This window comes from Lepidochelys kempii, chromosome 1, assembly GCF_965140265.1.
Source record: "Lepidochelys kempii isolate rLepKem1 chromosome 1, rLepKem1.hap2, whole genome shotgun sequence".
NCBI lineage: Eukaryota > Metazoa > Chordata > Testudines > Cheloniidae > Lepidochelys > Lepidochelys kempii.
In genome coordinates, this window is record NC_133256.1 from 121,929,620 (window position 1) to 121,952,678 (window position 23,059).

The 23,059-nt window shown below is 43.2% G+C and overlaps 1 protein-coding gene and 1 long non-coding RNA gene across 4 annotated transcripts in view; both read right to left on the reverse strand.

Moving 5' to 3' along the window:
- The window catches only part of HERC2 (HECT and RLD domain containing E3 ubiquitin protein ligase 2), a 331,520-nt gene that overhangs the window by 162,967 nt on the left and 145,494 nt on the right, over window positions 1-23,059 (reverse strand). For all 3 annotated transcript variants that reach the window (XM_073353148.1, XM_073353158.1, XM_073353169.1), the window contains 2 exons: window positions 13,657-13,771; window positions 4,160-4,297 (listed from right to left, as the gene is read on the reverse strand). In XM_073353148.1, coding sequence (XP_073209249.1) covers window positions 4,160-4,297; window positions 13,657-13,771 — 253 coding nt within the window. The remainder of the gene's footprint in view (window positions 1-4,159; window positions 4,298-13,656; window positions 13,772-23,059) is intronic.
- Window positions 492-4,136, reverse strand: LOC140914719 (uncharacterized). The gene is made up of 2 exons (XR_012159966.1): window positions 2,967-4,136; window positions 492-1,077 (listed from the first exon to the last, which is right to left on the reverse strand). It is a non-coding gene; the product is annotated as an uncharacterized lncRNA (long non-coding RNA).

Genomic DNA, 23,059 nt, shown 5'->3' on the forward strand with positions numbered 1-23,059 from the left:
TCGTTCTCCTTGCTTTAGGATCCTACTCCCATTTTAGATGGCAAAGACCATGGTCTACAAACCTTGGTCAACACAAGTTACCTCGGCGTACAGATGCCAAAGTTTGTATATCCTGGAAAGGCGGAGGTGGAACAGCTCTCTGCTGACTGAGCAACCAAAGACAAGTTCAACATGGAGCTGAGCAGTTGAGGGTGGTTTTGAAAGAGAACTTTAATAGTCAGCTGCCATAGGGTTCTGTGCTGAATTATTCTCCAGGCCTGCAGTTTTGGGTTGCGCTAGAAATTGCATAGCGCTTGCTGAACATTTATAAATATTTTAGATTATATTTGTTACTAAAGTTACGAATTATGTGGTGCTTGCTTGACATTTATAAATATGACTGGGTGTTTTCTTGAACCTATGAATTCTGTGGTGCTCTACATCTACAAGTACTGGGTGCTCTGAATACCTTCGTGCTTTCAACAATCAATGGTATGAACTAATAAAGATCATTTTATTTTCAAAAAAAGGAAAATTTATTGAATGGCAAAAACTGGAGAAAAACCAACGTGCAAAACAAGCCACGCAATATAAACTGTAAACATAAATTAATGGGGGAACGAAATTGGAAAGGCAGCAAACATTTCTATCTATTTCAGTGCACATAATCGGTTGTAGCTTAACATACACCAACCATGGTTCTCACACACAACAGCGTATGTGAAGCTGCCATTTTCCTCAGGCTTAGAGAGGGAAGAGTGCAGAATGTGGGGGGAGTAAGGAGCTGCTACTACAGAGTTCTCGAAGGACTGCAAAGGGTGAAGAGTCTGGGTATTTGGACCTGTAGGTCAACTTGGACCTACAACATTTGTGTTTGCTGCTTGAGAAGATCCATCATGTCCTGGTATATCTCCCTCTCCTTTTCTTGGGCCTCTCTTCTGTCTGCTCTGTACTTCTCCCTGTTGTCTTCCATGACGGCTCTCAAGGTCCTTTGCTCAGTCAGATGCAGCACTGGCTTGCAGAATTTCATGGAACATGTCCTCCCTAGTTCTCCTCTGTCTCATCAGGGGGCACCCCACAAGGCTGCAAAAGCAGTTGCTGATGATGGAGAGAGAGAGAGAGAGAAGTATCATTGGACTTACAGTCACAAGAGAAAGAGAAGGGAGTTTTGAAGCTGATCTTTCCTTTATTCAGTAACATTTAGTAAGACATACTTATTAACACTTCAGCTTTGAAGCACCTCTGCACAACACTGCTCTCAGTTCCAGCTACAGTGAGTGCAGCCCACCAGGAACAAGAAATTACGGTTGAATGAAACAAAATGTTGGTCTCTATTCTATGGGTATTGATAGGGCCCTACCAAATTCATGGTCCATTTTGGTCAATTTCAGACCATAGAATTTTTAAAAAATAATAAATTTCATTATTTCAGCTATTTAAATCTGAAATGTCATAGTGCTATAATTGTAGGGATCCCGACCAAAAAAGGAGTTGTGGGGAAAAGGGGTCACAAGGTTATTGTAAAAAGAAAAGGAGGACTTGTGGCACCTTAGAGACTAACCAATTTATTTGAACATAAGCTTTCGTGAGCTACAGCTCACTTCATCGGATGCATCTGATGAAGTGAGCTGTAGCTCACGAAAGCTTATGTTCAAATAAATTGGTTCGTCTCTAAGGTGCCACAAGTCCTCCTTTTCTTTTTGAGAATACAGACTAACACGGCTGCTACTCTGAAACCTGTCATTATGCAAGGTTATTGTGGTGGAGGGAGGTTGCAGTCACTGTTCCCTCTAAGCTGTGCGCATGTTTGTGCGTGCACACAGATCCTAAACCCAGTGAAACACCGTGTTCACAAAAATTTGCACAGAAGACATTTTTTGCGCACACAGCCTGTCAAAAATTAGAGGGAACACTGGTTGTGGTACCACTATCCTTACTTCACGCTGCTGCCAGTAGCAGCTCAGGCCTTCAGAGCTGGGCAGCTGGAGCGTGGCAGCTGCTGGCCGGGATCCCAGCTCTGAAGGCAGAGCCACCACCAGCAGCAGCGCAGAAGCAAGAATGGCAGGCTATGGTATTGCCACCCTTATTTCTGCACTGCTGCCTGCAGAGCTGGGCCCTCAGTCAGCAGCCACCACTCTCCAGCCGCCCAGCTCTGAAGGCAGCCACTCAGAAGTAAGGGTGGCATGGTATGGTATTGCCACCCTCACTTCTGCACTGCTGCTGGGGGGATGAGGGGCGCTGCCTTCAGAGCTGGGCGCCCAGCCAACAGCCACCGCTCTCCAGCTGCCCAGCTCTGAAGGCAGCACAGAAGGGTGGCAATACCACAACCCCCCTAAAATAACCTTGTGACCCCCCTGCAATTCCCTTTTCAGTCAGGACCCCCAACTTGAGAAATACTGGTCTCCCCTGTGAAAAACGGTATAGTATAGGGTAAAAGCACCCAAAAGACGAGATTTCACAGGGGTTGACCAGATTTCACAGTCTGTGACGTGCTTTTCATGGCCATGAATTTGATAGGGCCCTCGGTATAGGGAAATGGCACTGCATATTGGCATGAATGTTCCAGGTGGTGATTTTAGCAGATCTCATTCCTGTGGGTAACAACAGCAAAGAGCTCAGCTGCTGCTAGCCTGTTTACTGCAATGGTGCAAGCCAAACTCGCCACAGGGTGGCCTGTGAAAATATCCTACCACAGAGAAAGAAAAACCGGCCATCCCTTGAAACCTTTGGGAAAGGATTGAGGGTATCTCCATGAAAGTTTCATTGAGCTCTCAAGAAGATACAAGGGGCATCCCTATGTACATAAACAATCTGCTCCCCATTGCCCCCTGCATAATCTAACATCCACCTCTGTTTGTTGTAATGCTACCTCTTCCCATACAAGTAAAACAATGAAAAATCAACCCGTGTCATGACACAGGTGGCGATGTGCCAAGTGCCATCTTTAAATTTAAAGACTGTAAGGGAAAATGCATACACACACTTACCCAAGGTCTCTTTCTCTTCATTAGCATCATCAGTGCTGGGCTGATGGGTTTAGCTACTCGGTGGTGAACTTTCAAAAGAGGTCATGGCTTGTGATATCACTGGATATACTGGTGAGTCTCCTTCCTCCTTTTCTTCCTCATCCTCCCCGCTGTTCATGGTAGGGGTCTGTGTCTTAGGCTCTTCTGAAATATCCAGAGCGGTCTGTGGGGTGCTGATATGTCTCCACCAAATATGGCATGCAGTTCATTGTAAAAGCAGCAGGTCCACAGCTCAGAACCAGGTTGAACATTAGTCTCCCTGCCATAGTTCCTTTGCTTTCATGAGGTACTGCTGCTGAAACTTCTCATACCCCTTTGCCAGTACCCGCTATGCAATCTGCTCATAGATGTCCATGTTTCTACAGCTCATCAGTAGTTGTGCCTGCACAGCCTCCTCCCCACAAGCCCAAGAGATCGAATACCCCCTGTTTATTCCAGGCAGGAGAACACATCTAGTGCGTGCAACCAGCATGGTCAGTTACACACAGTAAGGGAGAGCTGCGAGGTGTTCTCACCAAGGTGGGAAATCAGGAAAAGGCATTTCAAAAATATGTGGAGGAGATTAAAGAAGGGGGTAGCCTCTGGCCTCCATGATCCCTGGGCAGCAGCATTTAAATGGAATGGGCCATGTGGGACAGCTCCTGGAGGACTACTGGGGTTGACACAGGTCATACAGCATCTACTGCATTGACCTCAGTAGGTCAACCATGGCTCTCCACTGTTCAGGGAGAGATTTTACTGCAATCACCATAACAGGGTGCTTATGTTTGTGGAAGACAAATTTAAATGTAGAGACTTGCACAAATAGGTTGACACGAGACAACCTAACTTCGTAGTGCAAGGTGCAAGAGTACATTGATGTAGTAAAGTCTGTCCAAATCTCTGGACACACCTGAAACAAAAGCTCAGAGAGATGTGAACTCTCCTTGTTCAAGTTAATGAAGTTAACACCAAAACCTAAAGATGACAAATTTAAATGTCAACATTGTTAACTATTTTGCTACTTATAACTTAGCATAGCATACTAGTATTCAGCTAATGTGATAAATGCACTCAACATGTGCATTTGATCCAATTAGTTCTAATTGTTCCAATTACCCATAAATGAAAAGTACTTAATGCCATAAAAAGAATTACTGAAACATTCATAATACCTGGTTGTTTACCCCACACCCAACTCTCAACAATCGATTTGGCCCTATAAGTAGGTAGTGGAGTTTCCTCTTCATCTTTCTTTTCTTTGTCATTTTGTTCTTCCCTCTTTGATCCAGTCTGGCATTCAGTGCTGTCATCTAAAGAAATACAAAATGGAACTAGTTAAGCTATTTTTGAAGAAGAGATCCATCCATTTATTTGCCTCAGAGTACCTTTCTAACCTAGAACCAAGAAGGTCAAACTCTGTCCTCAAATTCACAGCACTACTGTCAAAGAGTGAGATGAGAAAGGCACAAGTGCTGATTTAGCTGTCACAGGTGCTATGTTTCACATTTCACTAGACAACACAGGGATCCTTTATACCTAGAAATCCGTAAGTCACTGTTAAAACTTGCATTGAAGGGTAAGGATTTTTCAACATAATAAAAACAGATGGTAAGCCTACTACAGATAGTTTTTTATTGGTATAGAGTTTGTTCCCAATTGTTGGTATTTCACATTAGTCTACTTAGATTACTTGCTTTCATATTCTATGGACAGCATGACAAACAATTTAACAGGCAACAACTGCCTCTGTTTCAGTGTCAAAAGTAAACCCATGCAAGTGGTGGTTACTCTAATTTTATGCAGCATTATGTCTATATGTAATTATAGTTGCGGATTGGTCCTGCTTTGAGCAGGGGGTTGGACTAGATGACCTCCTGAGGTCCCTTCCAACCCTGATATTCTATGATATACACATTCATTGTACCAAACTTTTTTTTTTTTTTTTTTTATATAAAGACAGAAGGAAGACCAAAAGAATGCCACCATGGCTAAATAGAGTGATGGAGATCATTGGAGGCAAAAAAGCATCCTTTGAAATTTGGAAGTCAAATCCTAATGAAGAAAATAAGGAGCACAAACTCTGGCAAGTAAGACAGAAAAATATAAGTCAAGCCAAGAAAGAATCTGAGAAGCAACTTGCTAAACACAAAGAAACTAACAGTAAAACACATTTTTAAGTACATCAGAAGCAGGAAGCCTGCCAAACAGGCAGTGGGGCCACTACAAGACTTACAAGGTGCAGTGGATCACCTAGAGCCAGGACATTTGACCGGATTGCAGGACAGAAGACCTACAAGGCTAGCAGGGATGATGGTAATCAGCACCAGTGGGAGGTTGCAGGGGTGGGGTGTGAAAGGGAGTACCTTCTGTCCAATGCTGCAAATCGTGACTGTAGGAGGGACCTCAGCAGGGTTTGGGGAACTTGCCCACTTCTCCTCTCAGGGGATATATAGGGGGAGGGGAGAATGGTCACGTACCCCACTGGGTTTGGTGTCTCCTGATCTTTGGGGGGAAGGGTAACAGAACTAAGATGTGGGGGAGGGTGGAAGAGAAAAGATCTAGGAGCTGTGTCATGGATGTCTGGGGTATACCCACCTACAGAAGTCAGCGGCATTACACAGCTGTTGCAAGCTAACCTTCAGTTATTGGAGTAGCTGGGAGCTTTCGGGGGGGGGGGGGGGGAGGGGAGCGGAGGCTGGAGATGGTAATAATGGAAGACAGGCAATAGTCAGGTGGGGCAGACCCCTCGCCAGGGGGCAGGAACCCTTAATCGGGAGCGGGAAGAGATAGCGGTGTACTCTACAACTCTCTCTCACACACACACACTCACTCTAATAGGGAATGTGAATTCATGGGACAGAACTGCTGCTCCAGGAACAACCGGGGGGGGGGGGGGGGGGGGGGGGCGGCGTCGCGCAACAGGGCAAAGGGTGCCCTGATGGTCAGTCAAGACTATAAGTATGCTGGGGTGGCAGATGGGAGTTCACCTTCTCACTACTACTAAGGATAAAATTTTGAGAGGTGAATATACAAACATATTATTACTGGTGCCCAGGGAGGTGCTGACAGACAGTAAAGCTGGGCAATAAAATGCCTAAGCGACCAAAGGCGGCTAGAACATGTGAAAACCAGGAAGCCACCTTCCTGATCTATGCAAGCCTTACTGCAGACGCTTACACAGACAGAAGCCGAGCATTATTCAAATATATGGATATACAGTAAAAGCTCTCTTATCCACCATGTTAGGGGAATGAGGGGTGCCAGTAAGTCAAAAATTCTGGTTAACTAAGAGGGAGGGAATTGGGGCTCAGGAGGGGGTATGGGGCCCAGGAGGTGGTGCGGGGTGCTGGATTTGGGGAGCACTCACCTCGAGCATCTTCCCGCAAGCAAAGACATGTCCCTGCTGCTCCTAGATGGAGGCGCAGCTAGGCAGCTCTGCCCCCGCCCACCAAGAGCTGCTGCCGGACATGCTGTCCACTTCTGGGAACGGTGGCCTTAGCCCCACTGCGCCAGCCCCCAGGAGCCGCCTGACATAAGCGGCGCCTGGCTGGAGCCCACACCCCAATGCCCACCTACCCCCGCAGCCCCGAGCCCCCCAGCCCCAAATTTCTTCCCAGAACCTGCACCCCAACCCCCTACCCCAGGCTCAGCCAGGAGCCCCTACCACACTCCAACCCCCTGGCCGCAGCCCAGAGCCCATACCTCAACCCCCTGTCCCAGCCCCAGTGAGAGTGAGTGACTGTGGGGAAGAGCAAGCGACTGAGGGAGGGGGATGGAGCAGGGTGGGCCCTCAGAGAAGGGTCAGGGCAGGGGCAATGGTGTTTCGGTTTGTGTGATTACTGTTATTTCTACATTTTCTTTGAAGTAGATCCTATGTTGCACTTAAATTCAAAAAGTGATCCTGTGCTTAAAGAGATTGGAGACCACTGATCTAGATAGAAAAAGGGAGAGTACAATTTAACATTTCTGGAATTTTTTCCAATTTTGGTGGTAGTGGCCATTTGGGAACAATCTGTTAATAAAAGGGTGTACTTATAGGGGGACAACACGGTGGTGGCCCATGTTATCTATCGCCTGTCCTCCAGATCACACAAAAGTTATGAGGCTGGTGAGGGCATCTGTACGACAGTGTTTAAGCAGTAACACCTGTTTCTCTTCCAAACATGTTCCCAGGGTTGATAATGGCACAGCAGATGCATTGTCTCGTTTTCAGTTGGACAGATTTCAGGAACTGGCAAGGAAGCCAAAGGGATGCCACTAGCACTATGGAACCTTGGCACATTATGCCTGTCAGCATAGTGCAGAGCTCAGCGGCTCCATGAACACTGCAGAGCTACTGGAGAAGTTTTAACGATTTTGTGCAATTTCAGGAGCAGGGGGGCCTGTCACCTATGGGTGCTGTAGTATAAGGTGTTATTAGCCACCTGGCATCATCAACAATCTCCACTCACCTACTGGGCCTTACACTTGCCAGTAGGCTGAATGGTTGCCCAGATCCTTGTAGCGGATTTTTAATTCTGAGGTTTCTCGTGGGTAATCTGGAAACACCAGCCCCAGGGAGAATGCACACCATCCCATCACTTTTAATACGCTTAGGGATCTGGTGCAGCTCCCAGAGCCTATATGTCCATTGTGGACAAGCGGTGGCCTTGTTTAGGGCTGCATTTCTAGTAGCATTTTTTTAAGCTCTTAGGATCAGCGAACTAGCGTAGGGATTCTTCTGGATTGGCTTTGGAATTGAAGGATATATATTGCAAGGGGCAATCAGGGACATTAACCTTGAGGAGGTCAGAGATGGATCAAGGAGGCTGGAGTGAATCCATTATTTTACAGAAGGGTGGCAAGTCCAGGATCTGTCCTGTGGCGGGCCTACTTGGCAAAAAGGGCAGGGAGGTATGAGCCCCTCTTGATCATGGTGATTAAAGTCCCCTCACAACATACCAGTTTGTTACAGTTTTAAAACCAGGACTGACAAGGTTGGAGCTGCCAATACACAAAATCAGTTCCCACTCATTCAGGATCAGGGCAGCAACAGCACCAACCCAGCTAGGGCTGGGGAGCTAGTGTAATCCAGGCAACTGGGCACTGGCATTCTGAACCATACAGAATGTATATGAGACTCCAGATGCTGGCAGACCGTGGCATGGATCTGCAGACACAGTATTGTTTTCTAGGCCAACAGGCGGACTTCCAGGTTGTCTGGAGGTTTGCAGCTAGGCCTCAACGGTGAAGCAAGTTCCGAGCTGGCATGACAGAAAGGGTATATTATGCGACCAGGTGATGCCACTTCTGTATACCAGGGTGGCCCATGAGCAGGTACCAGATTTGATTGTGGTTCTCCTCAGGGGAAATGATTTGAGAACATGTCAGGAGGTAGACTTAATGCTCAAAACTAAGAAGGACTTGGAGAAGATCCTGGAACTTTTTCCAGGAGTAAAAATTATTTGGTAGGACGTGTTGCAACACAGGGCGTGAAAGCCACCCTGGGTTGACAAGGCTAGGAGATATGTGAACAGGGAGACAGCCAAATTCATAGATGGCAGGGGGTGTAAGTAACTTCTCATTCAGAAATAGCACCAGTATTATTCAGCAAGGATGAGGTTTACCTGTCAGTTTGGAGCCGATGCATTTTTGGTTGATATTAAAGAAGACTTTAGTAGATGTCAGGGAACCAAGACCTAGGTATGGTAACTGCTCACCAAGGTAACTGCTAGTGCCTCCTTATGGCAGATGTCCAGTGTAGGTATCCCAAAAGGAAGGGATACAGTAATCAGAAAAAGTGGTCTGGTAAATGGGGAACTGACCTTAAAAGAGGTCTGAGTGTTTTTTTTGTTTTTATTTAAAGGAACAGAAACACAATGATTCAGGGCTCCTACCTCAGGGAATCAACTCCCTGCTCCCTTATAGCCTCCCCTTAACCCTCATTCAAAATGGGGAGCAGCAGAAGGCTGGCTGGGGACCAGGATGAGTGCAGTGGAAGGGCTAACAGCAGCACACCTCTGCCCCCTCCCCTGCCCAATTACCAGCACTGTACATATTTAACTGCGGAGTACTCCCAGACATTGACAAAGTTACGGCCTAATTAAACTACATCCAGTGTCTCCTGTCATATTTCCAGCACAGTCAGACAAAGGTGTTCAAGAACACTCAAGGAAGACAAGGACATTGCAGAAAAGCTAAATTAATTCTTTGCATAGGTCTTTTGCTGCAGAGAATGTGCAGGACATACCCACGAGAGCTATTCTTTTGCAGTGACAAATCTCAAATACTGTCCCAAATTAATCATAGAATCATCATAGAATCATAGAATATCAGGGTTGGAAGGGACCCCTGAAGGTCATCTAGTCCAACCCCCTGCTCGAAGCAGGACCAATTCCCAGTTACATCATCCCAGCCAGGGCTTTGTCAAGCCTGACCTTAAAAACCTCCAAGGAAGGAGATTCTACCACCTCTCTAGGTAACGCATTCCAGTGTTTCACCACCCTCTTAGTGAAAAAGTTTTTCCTAAGATCCAATCTAAACCTCCCCCACTGCAACTTGAGACCATTACTCCTCGTTCTGTCATCTGCTACCATTGAGAACAGTCTAGAGCCATCCTCTTTGGAACCCCCTTTCAGGTAGTTGAAAGCAGCTATCAAATCCCCCCTCATTCTTCTCTTCTGCAGGCTAAACAATCCCAGCTCCCTCAGCCTCTCCTCATAACTCATGTGTTCTAGACCCCTAATCATTTTTGTTGCCCTTCGCTGGACTCTCTCCAATTTATCCACATCCTTCTTGTAGTGTGGGGCCCAAAACTGGACGCAGTACTCCAGATGAGGCCTCACCAATGTCGAATAGAGGGGAACGATCACATCCCTCGATCTGCTCGCTATGCCCCTACTTATACATCCCAAAATGCCATTGGCCTTCTTGGCAACAAGGGCACACTGCTGACTCATATCCAGCTTCTCGTCCACTGTCACCCCTAGGTCCTTTTCCGCAGAACTGCTGCCTAGCCATTCGGTCCCTAGTCTGTAGCGGTGCATTGGATGCTTCCATCCTAAGTGCAGGACCCTGCACTTATCCTTATTGAACCTCATCAGATTTCTTTTGGCCCAATCCTCCAATTTGTCTAGGTCCTTCTGTATCCTATCCCTCCCCTCCAGCGTATCTACCACTCCTCCCAGTTTAGTAATGGGTCAGAAGGTTTTGGAACAAAATGATGAACAGTAATAAGTCACCCAGACCAGATGGTACTCAGCCAAGAGTTCTGAAGGAACTCTGATATGAAATTGCAGAGCTATTAACAGTAGTATATAACAACCAATCACTGAAATCATCCTCTGTACCAGATAACCTGGTAAGAGTTTTGTCTGCATGAAATGCCGTTTAATAGAGCTGATGGAGGAAGAGATCCGAGGTTTGGAGATGCAGGTGGAAAGTCTGGTTGAGTTTAGAAAGGGTTTCGAGCAGATTATGGAGCAAAGACATGAGGTATCTGAAGGGAAAAGCTCAGACTTGCAGATGGAAGCAGGACTGAGGAATTCTGAGGGGAGACTGCTGGGTGAGGAAAGTGGTCAGTGGAAGCATGTGACTAAAAGAACCAGGCAGAGGAAAAGACGGGTTAGTGAAGGAGACAGAGCTCAAGAATAGGTTTGTAGAGTTGGAAAATGAAGAAGGGGCTCAGCAGGTAGTCACTGAAGGTGGAAGGGCAAGGAAGAAGAGAAGAGCGGCTAGTCCTATAGGAAAAGGGGAAGAGTCAATGGAGACGATACTAAATATGAGCCCCAGGAGGATACAGGATGGGTTGAAAAGGATTACAAGGGAGAACAGGAATGGAAAGAACTTGCAGCCAGAGGGAACAGGGGACAGACTGCAGAATAGCACCGTCACCAGGAAAAGGCAGGTATATGTGATCGGGGACTCTTTACTGAGAAGAATAGACAGGCCTGTAACCAGAGCTGATCCAGAGAATAGAAGAGTGTGCTGTCTTCCGGGTGCTAAGATACGGGATGTAGACTTGAGGCTGAAAAGGATCCTAAAAGGGAGCGGGAAGAATCCTCTAATTATCCTTCATGTGGGAACAAATGATACGGTTAGATTCTCGCTAGAAAGTATTAAGGGAGACTATGCTAAGCTGCGGAAGACACTTAAGGAAATCGAGGCTCAGGTAATCTTTAGTGGGATTCTACTTCTTCCTAGAGAAAGGCAACAAAGATGTGACAAGATTATGACTATCAACAGATGGCTTAGGCAGTGGTGCTATAAGGAGGGCTTTGGGACGTATGGCCACTGGGAGGCATTCATGGACAGAGGACAGTTCTCTTGGGATGGACTTCATCTGAGTAGGGAAGGAAATAGACTTCTAGGATGGAGGCTGGCACAACTGATTAAGAGAGCTTTAAACTAGGAATTTGGGGGAAATGTCCAGGTAATCTCCACACCGGATTTTAGCATTGAGAGGGAAGAAAAAGTAAGAAAGGATACAGCTGTGGGTAGGAGAATGGATATAATGAGGAAGGGCAGTGTGGTTACCAGTCTAATAGGTGATACTGGCTGTAGAATGACCGTGCCTAATCGGGTACAGAATGTGAGCGAGGCCAAAGAGCAAAAATGAAGATGTTTGTACACCAATGCGAGGAGCCTCGGTAACGAAATGGAGGAACTAGAGCTACTGGTGCAGGAAGTGAAACCAGATATTACAGGGATAACAGAAACATGGTGGAATAGTCGTCATGACTGGACTACAGGTATTGAAGGGTATGTGCTGTTTAGGAAAGACAGAAATAAAAACGGTAAAGGTGGTGGAGTAGTATTCTATATCAAGGATGAGGTAGAATGTAAAGAAATAAGCAGCGATGGAATGGATAAGACAGAGTCACAGAAGAAATGGTTGGAGGGGACAATCTTCATTCAAGTGATCGTGAGCACGAAAGCTTATGCTCAAAAAAATCTGTTAGTCTCTAAGGTGCCACAAGTACTCCTTTTCTTTTTGAGCTAATTCAGTTCAAACTGAACAGAAGGATTAACAAAAATAAATCTGCAACTAGGGTTTTTGATTTCAAAAGGGCTGACTTTCAAAAATTAAGGAAATTAGTTAGAGAAGTGGATTGGACTGAAGAATTTGTGGATCTAAAGGCAGGAGGTGGCCTGGGATTACTTTAAATCAAAGCTGCAGAAGCTATCGGAAGCCTGCATCCCAAGAAAGGGGAAAAATTCACAGGCAGGAGTTGTAGACCAAGCTGGATGAGCAAACATCTCAGAGAGGTGATTAAGAAAAAGCAGAAAGCATACAGGGAGTGGAAGAAGGGAGGGATCAGCAAGGAAAGCTACCTTATTGAGGTCAGAACATGTAGGGCTAAAGTGAGAGCCTAAAAGTCAAGTAGAGTTGGACCTTGCAAAGGGAATTAAAACCAATAGTAAAAAGTTCTATAGCCATATAAATAAGAAGAAAACAAAGAAAGAAGAAGTGGGACCGCTAAACACTGAGGATGGAGTGGAGGTCAAGGATAATCTAGGCGTGGCCCAATATCTAAACAAATACTTTGCCTCAGTCTTTAATAAGGCTAAAGAGGATCTTAGGGATAATGGTAGCATGACAAATGGGAATGAGAATATGGAGGTAGATATTACCATATCTGAGGTAGAAGCGAAACTCAAACAGCTTAATGGGACTAAATCGGGGACCCAGATAATCTTCATCCAAGAATATGAAAGGAATTGGCACACGAAATTGCAAACCCATTAGCAAGAATTCTTAATGAATCTGTAAACTCAGGGGTTGTACCGTATGACTGGAGAATTGCTAACATAACAAAATGGAGGAATTAGAACTGCTGGTGCAGGAAGTGAAACCAGATATTATAGATATGGCCAGTGTTTTTCAGCAATGAAAACAGAGTGATTTCAAAAGTTTTCAAAGCTGTATTTTCCAGAAATTTCAGATATGAATTATTCTAATGCAAAAAATACACGTATTGACAAACATGAGCAATATGTAATCCTTTAGAGCACAAAAGTGCACTGGGAGGGGGCAGGAGCCAGCTGCGTGCAGGGGAAGGGGCACAGGCCGTAGGCACTGAGGGCTAGAGACAGGGAAGGTGCGCGGCGGAAAAGCACTGTGGACACTGCCGAGAGCAGGTGTAAGCACCGTCCACTATGCAGCATGGTGAGGGAGCCTGGCGTCCCACTGGCATATCCCCTGCCTGCCCAGGAGAAGCTCTGTGGTGGTTTTGTTGAGCCCAGACCTGTATGAGGAGAGGAAAAGATGGCGGCAAGTCTCAACAGCAGCCAGCCCCCCAGCCTCTGCCCTGCACCCTGGGGAGGCATGTAACCCCACACACATCACCTCTGCCCTGTGGATGAGGTTTTTTGGTTTTTTTTGGTTTTTTTTTTTAAACACACACTATGACAAGTCGTCATTTCTGGAAATTAAGGTCCCCTCTCTGCGGCCAACCGAGAAAGGCCATACTCTTAAAAGGCCAAAAAAAAATCGAAGGAACTGATTGGAGGAAGCACTAACCTATAAATCCTAGTAAGTAGCTCCCTCCTATTTATTCAAGAGCAGTAACACTATAAAGGAAAGTTAGTTACATTTGATTAAGAACTGAGGGCTTGTAATATTGTGAAATCAGTGCATAGGTCACATCATCAGGATAAAATTAGAAAACAGGGAAAAAAAAAATCTTACCTTTTCTTAGAGGTAGTTCACCACTTTGTGCTAATTCTGTTCCAGTGTATACAATTTCTCCATCTTTCACCATTTCATTCCACAAGCCACAGAGTCCATCTCGTGTAAAAGCAAGCTGTTAAAAATAATTTTTATAAAGTAAGTTATGTACAGCATTCCCTAGATTTACCCACACCATCTCAAACAAAGCTTTTGAAATCATGGTCAGTACTTTCCTCAAAGCAAAAAAGAAAATATCATAACATACACTTATAATTTAGTTGGCCTAGAGGTAGTCTCTTTGAAATCTTAAAGCAAATACAAGGTTTGCACACCACACAAATAACTTTCAGATGACTTCTAAAAGCATTACAGAATTTGCTCTCAACCACCCCGCTAGGTCTGCTCTCTTCAGGATCAACCTACTTGAAGGAAACGCTTCATTAGAATATTGACTTCAAACAATTTCTAGCATTACACTTTAACCAACCAGAACATGAAACAAAAATCATCATCAACTAGGCAATATGATTCTGAAGAATTATAAGAGGCGGCAATACTTCAACATGAGGTTATAGGTAAGAATTTTATACTGGAAAAGCATTGCAGGTGATTCAAGTCAAAGTGTCCCTAACAGTTAATTTGAAGATGTTTGTGTCAACACCCCACCTGCAGAGGGAAAAAAGTAGCAATCTGGCCCATCTACAATATTGAAAAGACAGCAATACTTCTTACATCTGATAGCTTTGTTCCTCCCCACCTGATTTCCTCCCTGCCCAGTAGAATTGTGAGCACTGAAGCATGGAAGAGCAGAATCCACCGTTGCCAACAGCAAAATATATTCAAGGGAATTCTCAAGCTTTGTACTAGCTAAGCAAGACTCAGTTTAGTACTGACCTCAGCATAAGCCCTATCCAGGGCATATGTAGACTACAAAGTTTTGCCGATGCAAGTTACATCGGCCTAATACCACCACAGTCAGCATATTGCTTGTTCCTATACACACATGGCTCCTTGCATCAGCACTGCACATACTCATCAGGAGTGCTTGTTTCAAAGCACAGCGCAGTGCACCATGGGTAAGTATCCTTGTGGTGTATATAGCAGGTATCACCGCTGTCCAGTGCGCTGGCTTTCGGGAAGTTTTGGCAATGCACTGTGGGCAGAAATGAGTCATGCAGGGGTGACTGGAACTGTGGGGTCAAGTTCCCACCATGCAACCTTCTCTATCCCATAATTTTCACACCTATGTTAAAAATCCCACCAACCAACGTCGGGCTTGTCACTGTTCACCGTCTCTGACAGAAGCATGGAGCCCGCACAGCTCTAAACTATTGTCATGAGTGTTTCAAGCACAGGACATATGATCCTCCAGTATTTGTAGAGCTGCAAGAAGAGCCACAGAGAAGGTGACAATTTGCTGGTGGGCAGATTGCTGTGGGACATAACGAGGACCAACTCAAAGTTGTTGGCATTCAAAGAGCAGCTTCAAATGGTGGAGTGCCGCTTCTGGGCCTGAGAAACGAGCACTGACTGATGGGATCACATTGTAACATAGGCTTGGGACAATGAACAGTGGCAGTAGAACCTTCCGGTGGAAAGGCCAAGTTCCTGGATCTGTGTGCCAAGCCTACCACAGCTTTCCAGTGCAGGGACACCGGAATGAGAGCTGCACTAAGAGTGGAGAAACAAGTGGCAATTGCACTGTGGAAACTTGCGGTGCTTGATTGCTACCAGTCAGCAGGAAATAATTTTTGAGTTGGAAAATCCACCATGGGGGCCGCTGTCATGCAAGCATGCAGGACCATTAATCAATCATCTCCTGCTATGCAGGACTATGACTCTTGACAACATGCAGGATAAAGTGTATGGCTTTGCAGTGATAGTGTTCCCAAGCTGCAGTGAGGTGACAGACGGTATACACATCCTGATTTTGGCACCAGGCCAACTTGCCACCAACTCCATCAACAGAAAGGGCTATTTTTCTTTAGTTATTCAAGTGCTGGTGGATCATCAGAGACACTTCCCCAACACAACTGTGGGCTGGTCAAGGAAGGTGTATGACTTCCGGATCTTTAAGAACACAGGACTTTTCAGAAAGCTGCAAGCAGGGATTTTTTTCCTGACCAGCAGATTACCATTACTGAAGTTGAAATGCAGTAGTGATCCTGGGGGACCCAGCCTATCCCTTACTCTCCTGGCTCAAACTGTACACTAGCCACCTCGAGGGCACCAAGGAAAGATTCAACTACCAGCTCAGCAGGTGCAAAATGACAGTTGAATGTGGTAGATTGACAGTTTTGGTAGATTGAAAGGGCACTGGTGAATTTAATTAATGTGATTGGATCTCAGTGAGAAATGATCCCAACGGTTGTAGCAGCCCGTTGTGGCCTGCATATCTGTGAAGCAAAGGGGAAAAAGGAGCCACTGAGATGAAGGGGAGCAGCTGTCTGCTCAGTTTAAAAAGCCAAATACAAGAGCTATCAGAAGACATCAATGCGGAGCTATACAGCACAGGGGGGCTTTGAGAGAGCACTTTGACAGTGAACCACAACACAGCATTGTGATGGACTGTGCTCTACCTGGCCCTGAAGTTTGGGGGCCTGTTAGGAATTGTAAGATGTGTACCAAGGACCAATGAACATAATACTGACAATGCACCTATTAAATCTACAGCAAGCAGCATAAAACTATGATTATTACACTTTGTGACTGACCCTATGAGTTGTGTCAGTGTTCAACAACAAGAAAGTGGTTGCTTTCACTACTGCCAAGCATTCTGCTGTAAATGTTGGGAACTAATAAACATGAATTATTTTCCAAACAATACTGTTTTATTAAATGAAAAAACTTCAGAAATATTTTGTTCAAGTGGAAAGTAAATACATTAAAACCTTAATAAATTTATGGAACAGAGTTTAAAGAAAAGGAAGGAACATTGTGGGACTGCTGCTGGAGGACCGTTAGTGTCCACATAGGTAACAGAGTGTCTACATAGACAGGCACCACAGAAACTTGGTGGAATGAGTATAATCCATGGGACACAGTAATACCAAGGTACAAAATATATCTGAATGACAAAACAGGTCATGCTGGTGGGGGAGTGGCACTATATGCGAAAGAAAGCATCAAATCAAGTGAAGTAAAAGTCTTAAATGAACCAAACAGTATCACAGAATCTTTATGGATAGTAATTCCATGCTTCAGTAAGAAGAATATAGCAGCAGGGATACGTTACCTATCACCCGACCAGGATGGTGATAGTGACTGTAATGATCAGGGAGATTAGAGAGACTATAAAAATAAACTCAATAATGAGGGATTTCAACTATCCCCATATTGACCGGGTTCATGTCACCTCAGGACGGGATGCAGAGATACAGTTTCTTGACACCTTAAATGACTGCTTCTTGGAACAGCTAGTCCTGGAACCCACAAGAGGAGAGGCAATTCTTGATTTAGTCCTAAATGGAGCATAGGATTTTGTCCAGGAGGTGAATATAACAGAACCACTTGGTGATAGTGACCATAAATATAATTAAATTTTTAAAAGGATATATTGAAATTGGAAAAGGTTCAGAGAAGGGCAACAAAAATGATTAGAGGTACAGAATGGTTTCACTATGAGGAGAGATTAATAAGACTGGGACTTTTCAGCTTGGAAAAGAGATGGCTAAGGGGGGTTATGAGAGGTCTATAAAATCATGAGTGGTATGGAGAAAAAAAGGAAGGAAGGGTTATTTACTCTCTCTCTCGCTCGCAACACAAGAAGTAGGGGGCACCAAATGAAATTAATAGGCAGCATGTTTAAAACAAACAAAAGGAAGTATTTCTTCACACAACGCAGTGTTAACCTGTGGAACTCTTTGCCAGAGGATGTTGAAGGCCAAGACTCTAACAGGGTTCATAAAAGAACTAGGTAAGTTCCTTCAGGATAGGTCCATCAATGACTATTAGCCAAGATGGGCAGGGATGGTGAACCTAGCCTCTGGTTTGCCAGAAACTGGGAATGGATCACTTGATGAGTACCTGTTCTGTTCATTCCCTCCGGGGCATTTGGCAGTGGCCACTGTCAGAAGACAGGATACTGGGCTAGATGGACATTTGGTCTGACCCACCATGGCCGGTCGTATGTACATTTGCATTCTGTTGACCTCAATACATCAATCATCGCTCAATGCCACTCAAAGAGTGGTATTACTATGTAGGAATAATGGAAAGCTTACATCAGTGGAAGACAGATTTGCATTTGTACACGCACACAAGGTCGACGCAAGGCTGCTTATCTCAATCAAGCTTTGTAGAGTAGACCAGGCCCCAGAAATGGTACTATCACCCCAATACCCAGAAAGCCAGCAACTAATATTCAAAAGCTCAGAAATCCTAGAAATTTTAACAACCCTCACTATAAAGATTTCACTTTACTAGTTAGTCTTACTCAGTTTCCATAAAAGCTAGCTGGGTTGAAATTTGTTTCATGAAACTATGTCTCAAAATAAGAGTTCAAACTGTTTAATCAATGAAGCGAGAAAGTTTTCAGTAAAAGAAGCCATATTTATAAGCAAATCTGTTATTCCACAACAAAGGTGTCATTTCCAGGTCTAACCAATCTCAGAAACATGAAGACTTTAAAACAGGTAATGCTACGGCTTGAGGCATCTGTAACAGATTAAATTGCCTTATTAGTTTAACAGTATGGTTTGTCAAAGACTCACTTCAGATATGGCTTCATTATTATTACACTGTAAAATCTGAGCTCATAGTTTGATGATGTTTCTTGCTGGTCTATTCCTGAAAGTCACTTAGTGTCAGCTGCACACTATGTTCAACTTTGCTGAAATTTACTGAATATGATCATTACCAGAATTAAATTTTGACCACTACTTTACTAAAAGTAATATTCACATTACTTCAAAACCAGATAACATTGCAAAGGGCTTTAGAGGGAGCTGTCTACCACCCCACCCCTCCCCCAAAAAAAGGCTTATCACTTTTCCTTTCACCTTGGTTTATGAGAATTTAGGATTCTCTTTTCTGAACTAAAAGTTCCCCACTTGCAAATAACTACCCTCTCAGACCAAGGATGAGAACATGTTTGACTATCCCAACTCCACCTGAATGACAACTACAAATGTTTAGTGGTGAAAAAAAATCCAATAAAAATTGAAAGATAAAGTTTACTTTACCTCTAATAGAAGCAGACATCCCTCACTGAAGCACTCAAGTAACTTAAGTGCTTAACAGAAGACTTGTGCTTAACCTTGGCTTGTGATTTTTGTACTGTCTTTTGTTTAAAAAAAAAACTAGAGCTTAATCGCAGTTAATTCATGTGATTAACTTACAAAAAATTAATAGTGATTAATCACACTTAATCACGCTGTTAAATAGAATACTCATTGAAATTTATTAATTTTGGGGTTTTTTCTACATTTTCAAATATATGCATTTCAATTACAACACAGAATACAAAGTGTACAGTGCTCACTTTATATTTTATTACAAATTTTTGCATTGTAAAAACAAAATAGTATTTCAATTCACTTCATACAAATACTGTAGTGCAATCTCTATCATGAAAGTGCAACTTACAAATGTAGATTTTTGTTACATAACTGCAGTCAAAAACAAAACAATGTAAAACTTTAGAGCCTACAAGTCCACTCAGTCCTACTTCAACCAATTGTGAAGACAAACAAGTTTATTTACACTTGCAGAAGATAATGCTGCCCACTTACTTTTTACAGTGTCACCTGAAAATGAAAACAGGTGTTCATATGGCACTTTTGTAGCCAGCACTGCAAGGTATTTACATGCCAGATATGCTAAAATTTGTATGCCCCTTGATGCTTCCGCCACCATTCCAGAGGACATGCTTCCATGCTGATGATGTTCATCAAAAAAAGTATTAATTAAATTTGTGACTGAATTCCCTAGGGGAGAATTGCATGTCTCCTGCTCTGTTTTACCCTCAGATGACGACCCAGCACATGTTCATTTTAAGAACACTTTCACTCCAAGTTTCACAAAACTCAAAGAAGGTACCAATGTGAGATTTCTAAAGACAGTTACAGAACTCGACCCAAGATTTAAGAATCTGAAGTGCCTTCCAAAAATCTGAGAAGGAGGTGGTGGGGGAGCATGCTTTCAGAAGAGTTAAAAAAGCAACACCCCAATGCAAAAACTACAGAACTGAACCACCAAAAAAGAAAATCAACCTTAGAACATAAGAACAGCCATAAGTCCATGAAGCCCAGTATCCTGTGCTCTGACAGTAGCCAATGGCAGGTGCCCCAAAGGGAATGAACAGACAGATCATCAACAAGTGATCCATACCCGTCACCCAATCCCAGCTTCTGGCAGAGGCAAGGGACACCATTCCTGCCCATCCTGGCTAATAGCCATTGATGGACCTATCCTCCATGAATCTATCTAGCTCCCTTTTGAACCCCGTTATAGTACTGGCCTTCACAGCACCCTCTGGCAAGATGTTCCAGAGCTGACGGTGCGTTACGTGAAAAAATACTTTCTCATGTTTGTTTTAAACCCGCTACCTATTAATTTCATTTGGTGGCCCCTTGTTGTTTTATTATGAGAAGGAGTAAATAACACTTCCTCTATACAACTCATGATTTTATAGACCGCTATCATATCCCCCCTTAGTCGCCTCTTTTCCAAGCTGAAAAGTCCTAGTCTTATTACTCTCTCCTCATACGGAAGCCCTAATCATTTTTGTTGCCCTTTTCTGAACCTTTTCCAAGTCCAATATATCTTTTTTGAGATGGGGCGACCACATCTGCATGCAATATTCAAGGTGTGAGCATACCATGGATTTATAGAGAGGCAATATCATATTATCTGTCTTATTATCTATCCCTTTCTTGATGATTCCCAACATTCTGTTCACTTTTTTTGACTGCCACTGCACATTGAGTGGATGATTTCAGAGAACTATCCACAATGATTCCAAGATCGCTTTCTTGAATGGTTACAGCTTATTTAGACCCCATCATCATATATGTATAGTTGGCATTATGTTTTCCAATGTGCATTACACTTTGCATTTATCAACATTAAATTTCATCTGTCATTTTGTTGACCAGTCATCTAGTTTTGTGAGATCCTTTGCATTATCTCCTGCAATGTAAACGAACTTGTTTGTCTGAGTGATTGGTTGAACAAGAAGTAGAACTAAGTGGAATTGTAGGCTCTAAAGTTTTACATTGTTTTGTTTTTGAGTGCTTTTTTTTTTGTCCATAAGACTACATTGGTAAGTTCAACTTCCATGATAAAGATATTGTACTAACAGGTGAATTAGGTGAATTGAAAAATACTATTTACTTTGTTTTTTACAGTGTAAATATTTGTAATCATAATTATAAAGTGATCACTGTACATGTTGTATTCTGTGTTGTAATTTAAATCAATTTGAAAAATGTAAAAATATCCAAAAATATTTAAATAAATTGTATTCTATTACTGATTAATCGCAATACTTTTTTTAAATTGCTTGACAGCCCTAAAAAAAAAAAAAAAAACGAGTTTAGTTATTTCAAAGAAGGGATCTTAATCTTCTGAAAAAGAACGTAGGGTAGGCTATCAGTTTGAGAAAACAGTGGCATTGGACACCCACATATCATGGGTTGCAAAACTGATATTTATCTTCCATTTGTTTGTAAGTTAAGACTTTAGTCTGCCAATCTCTTATTTTATGCAGATTTCACTTAAATTTTTAGATCACTCTGGATTGTAAGTATGCACAATTTCACCCCTTAAATTTATATATTATGCATAATGGCATCGAAAGTTCAGAATATCTTCAGTCATTCTGTGAGTTTCTTCATAACATAGCAAGCCTGTATTTCAGAAGGCTAAGTTCAACTACACATTGATAGGTGTTGCTTACAATCAAAAGCTTAGTTTCCCAATTTCAGCTTCTAATCCTCTTGTAGAACATGAAGTCCAAACTTGATACTGAAAAAAAATCCTGCTGACTCAGCTAAAAAACTGAAAACAGGCCAACTGCGCTTGGCTTTCATTGTTTAAGTTTTATTCAAGTAACGTCCGTGATAGTCTACATAAAGAAAACGCTACTCACAGGACTATATAGGCCATTCTTTCCCCTCAGAAAGAATTGTTCTGTCTAGTATATATGGGGGGTTTTTTTAATTTATTTCAAAGACAGTGTTGTATAGATAGCTTTTAGAAAGACAGCTTTTGCTGTTGTTTTAGTGGCATTTAAGTTATCATCTTGCTTCATTGTCTGAAAAAAATGAAGTTAAAAAAAACCTTAAGTGTAACAGACATATGATAAAAAGAAAAGGAGGACTTGTGGCACCTCAGAGACTAACAAATTTATTTGAGCATAAGCTTTCGTGAGCTATAGCTCACTTCATCGGATGCATCCATACCAGACATATAATAGTGTGTGGCAATAAACAAAGCTGCTGACTGAAAGAAGGACTACTGACACAGCAGCTCTACTCCTTCAATTAAACCAGAGCAATTTAACACTGGAATTCTAGTTCACTCCATGGACAGTAAGCAACCAACATTAGCAATGTTTTACTATTATGATACTCAAAACCAAACATGGTTAAGCAGTTTCTTAAGTGCAGTGAATAATAAATTACTAGCCAAACATTTTTACCTTCCCCATTTCAGAATCTCAAAGCATTTTATCAATAATTAAGCTTCTCAACATCTGTAAGAGAAGTATTAACCCAGTTATAACCAAGTGGATGCTGCGACTTTGGGCAAGTCAGTTAAGTCCGTTTCAGGGAACTGAACAGCTACAGATCTGTACTTCAGCCACAGGACCATTCTTCCCACAAATTTGCTTGGAAATTAGATTAACCAGCATAGAGACAAGCATTCTCTCCTGAACATTTGCTATTTCCAAAGTGCCTATCCACCTGACATCCAAGTGCTGCGACATAAGAATTGGAGTTCTGTCCAGAAACCTTTTGGTTGCTGTCTATCAGAAAGAGGAGAATGCTCTTCTGCATCACTGTTCATAGGAATGACTGATGTTCTGGGAACCACCCAGACTAGTAAATGGCTACGTTACCTCCTGCTCTGTAACCTTGGGGCCCTTAATGCTGTGCAACTATAGTCCCAAACCCTGGCACCAGTAGCCAGCCCACAAGCATAAGGTTTCACCCCCTGAGTCTCATCAGCCCAGTCACTCCTTGCAGTGACATCAAAAGCCCTTCCAGTCCCAAGTTTTCCCAAATGTGTCCTCCCTGAGTTCTTAAGTATTAAGAGACTCAAATCAGTCCCCTCTAGTTCATCACCCCCAAACATGTGAAACCAGCCCCCACAGTTATCAGTGTGCTTTGGCACTCACACTTCATAGTTGCACCTGCTTGTGGTAAAAATATAATTTATTTAACCACAGATTCAGAGATGAACTATTAAGGGAAAG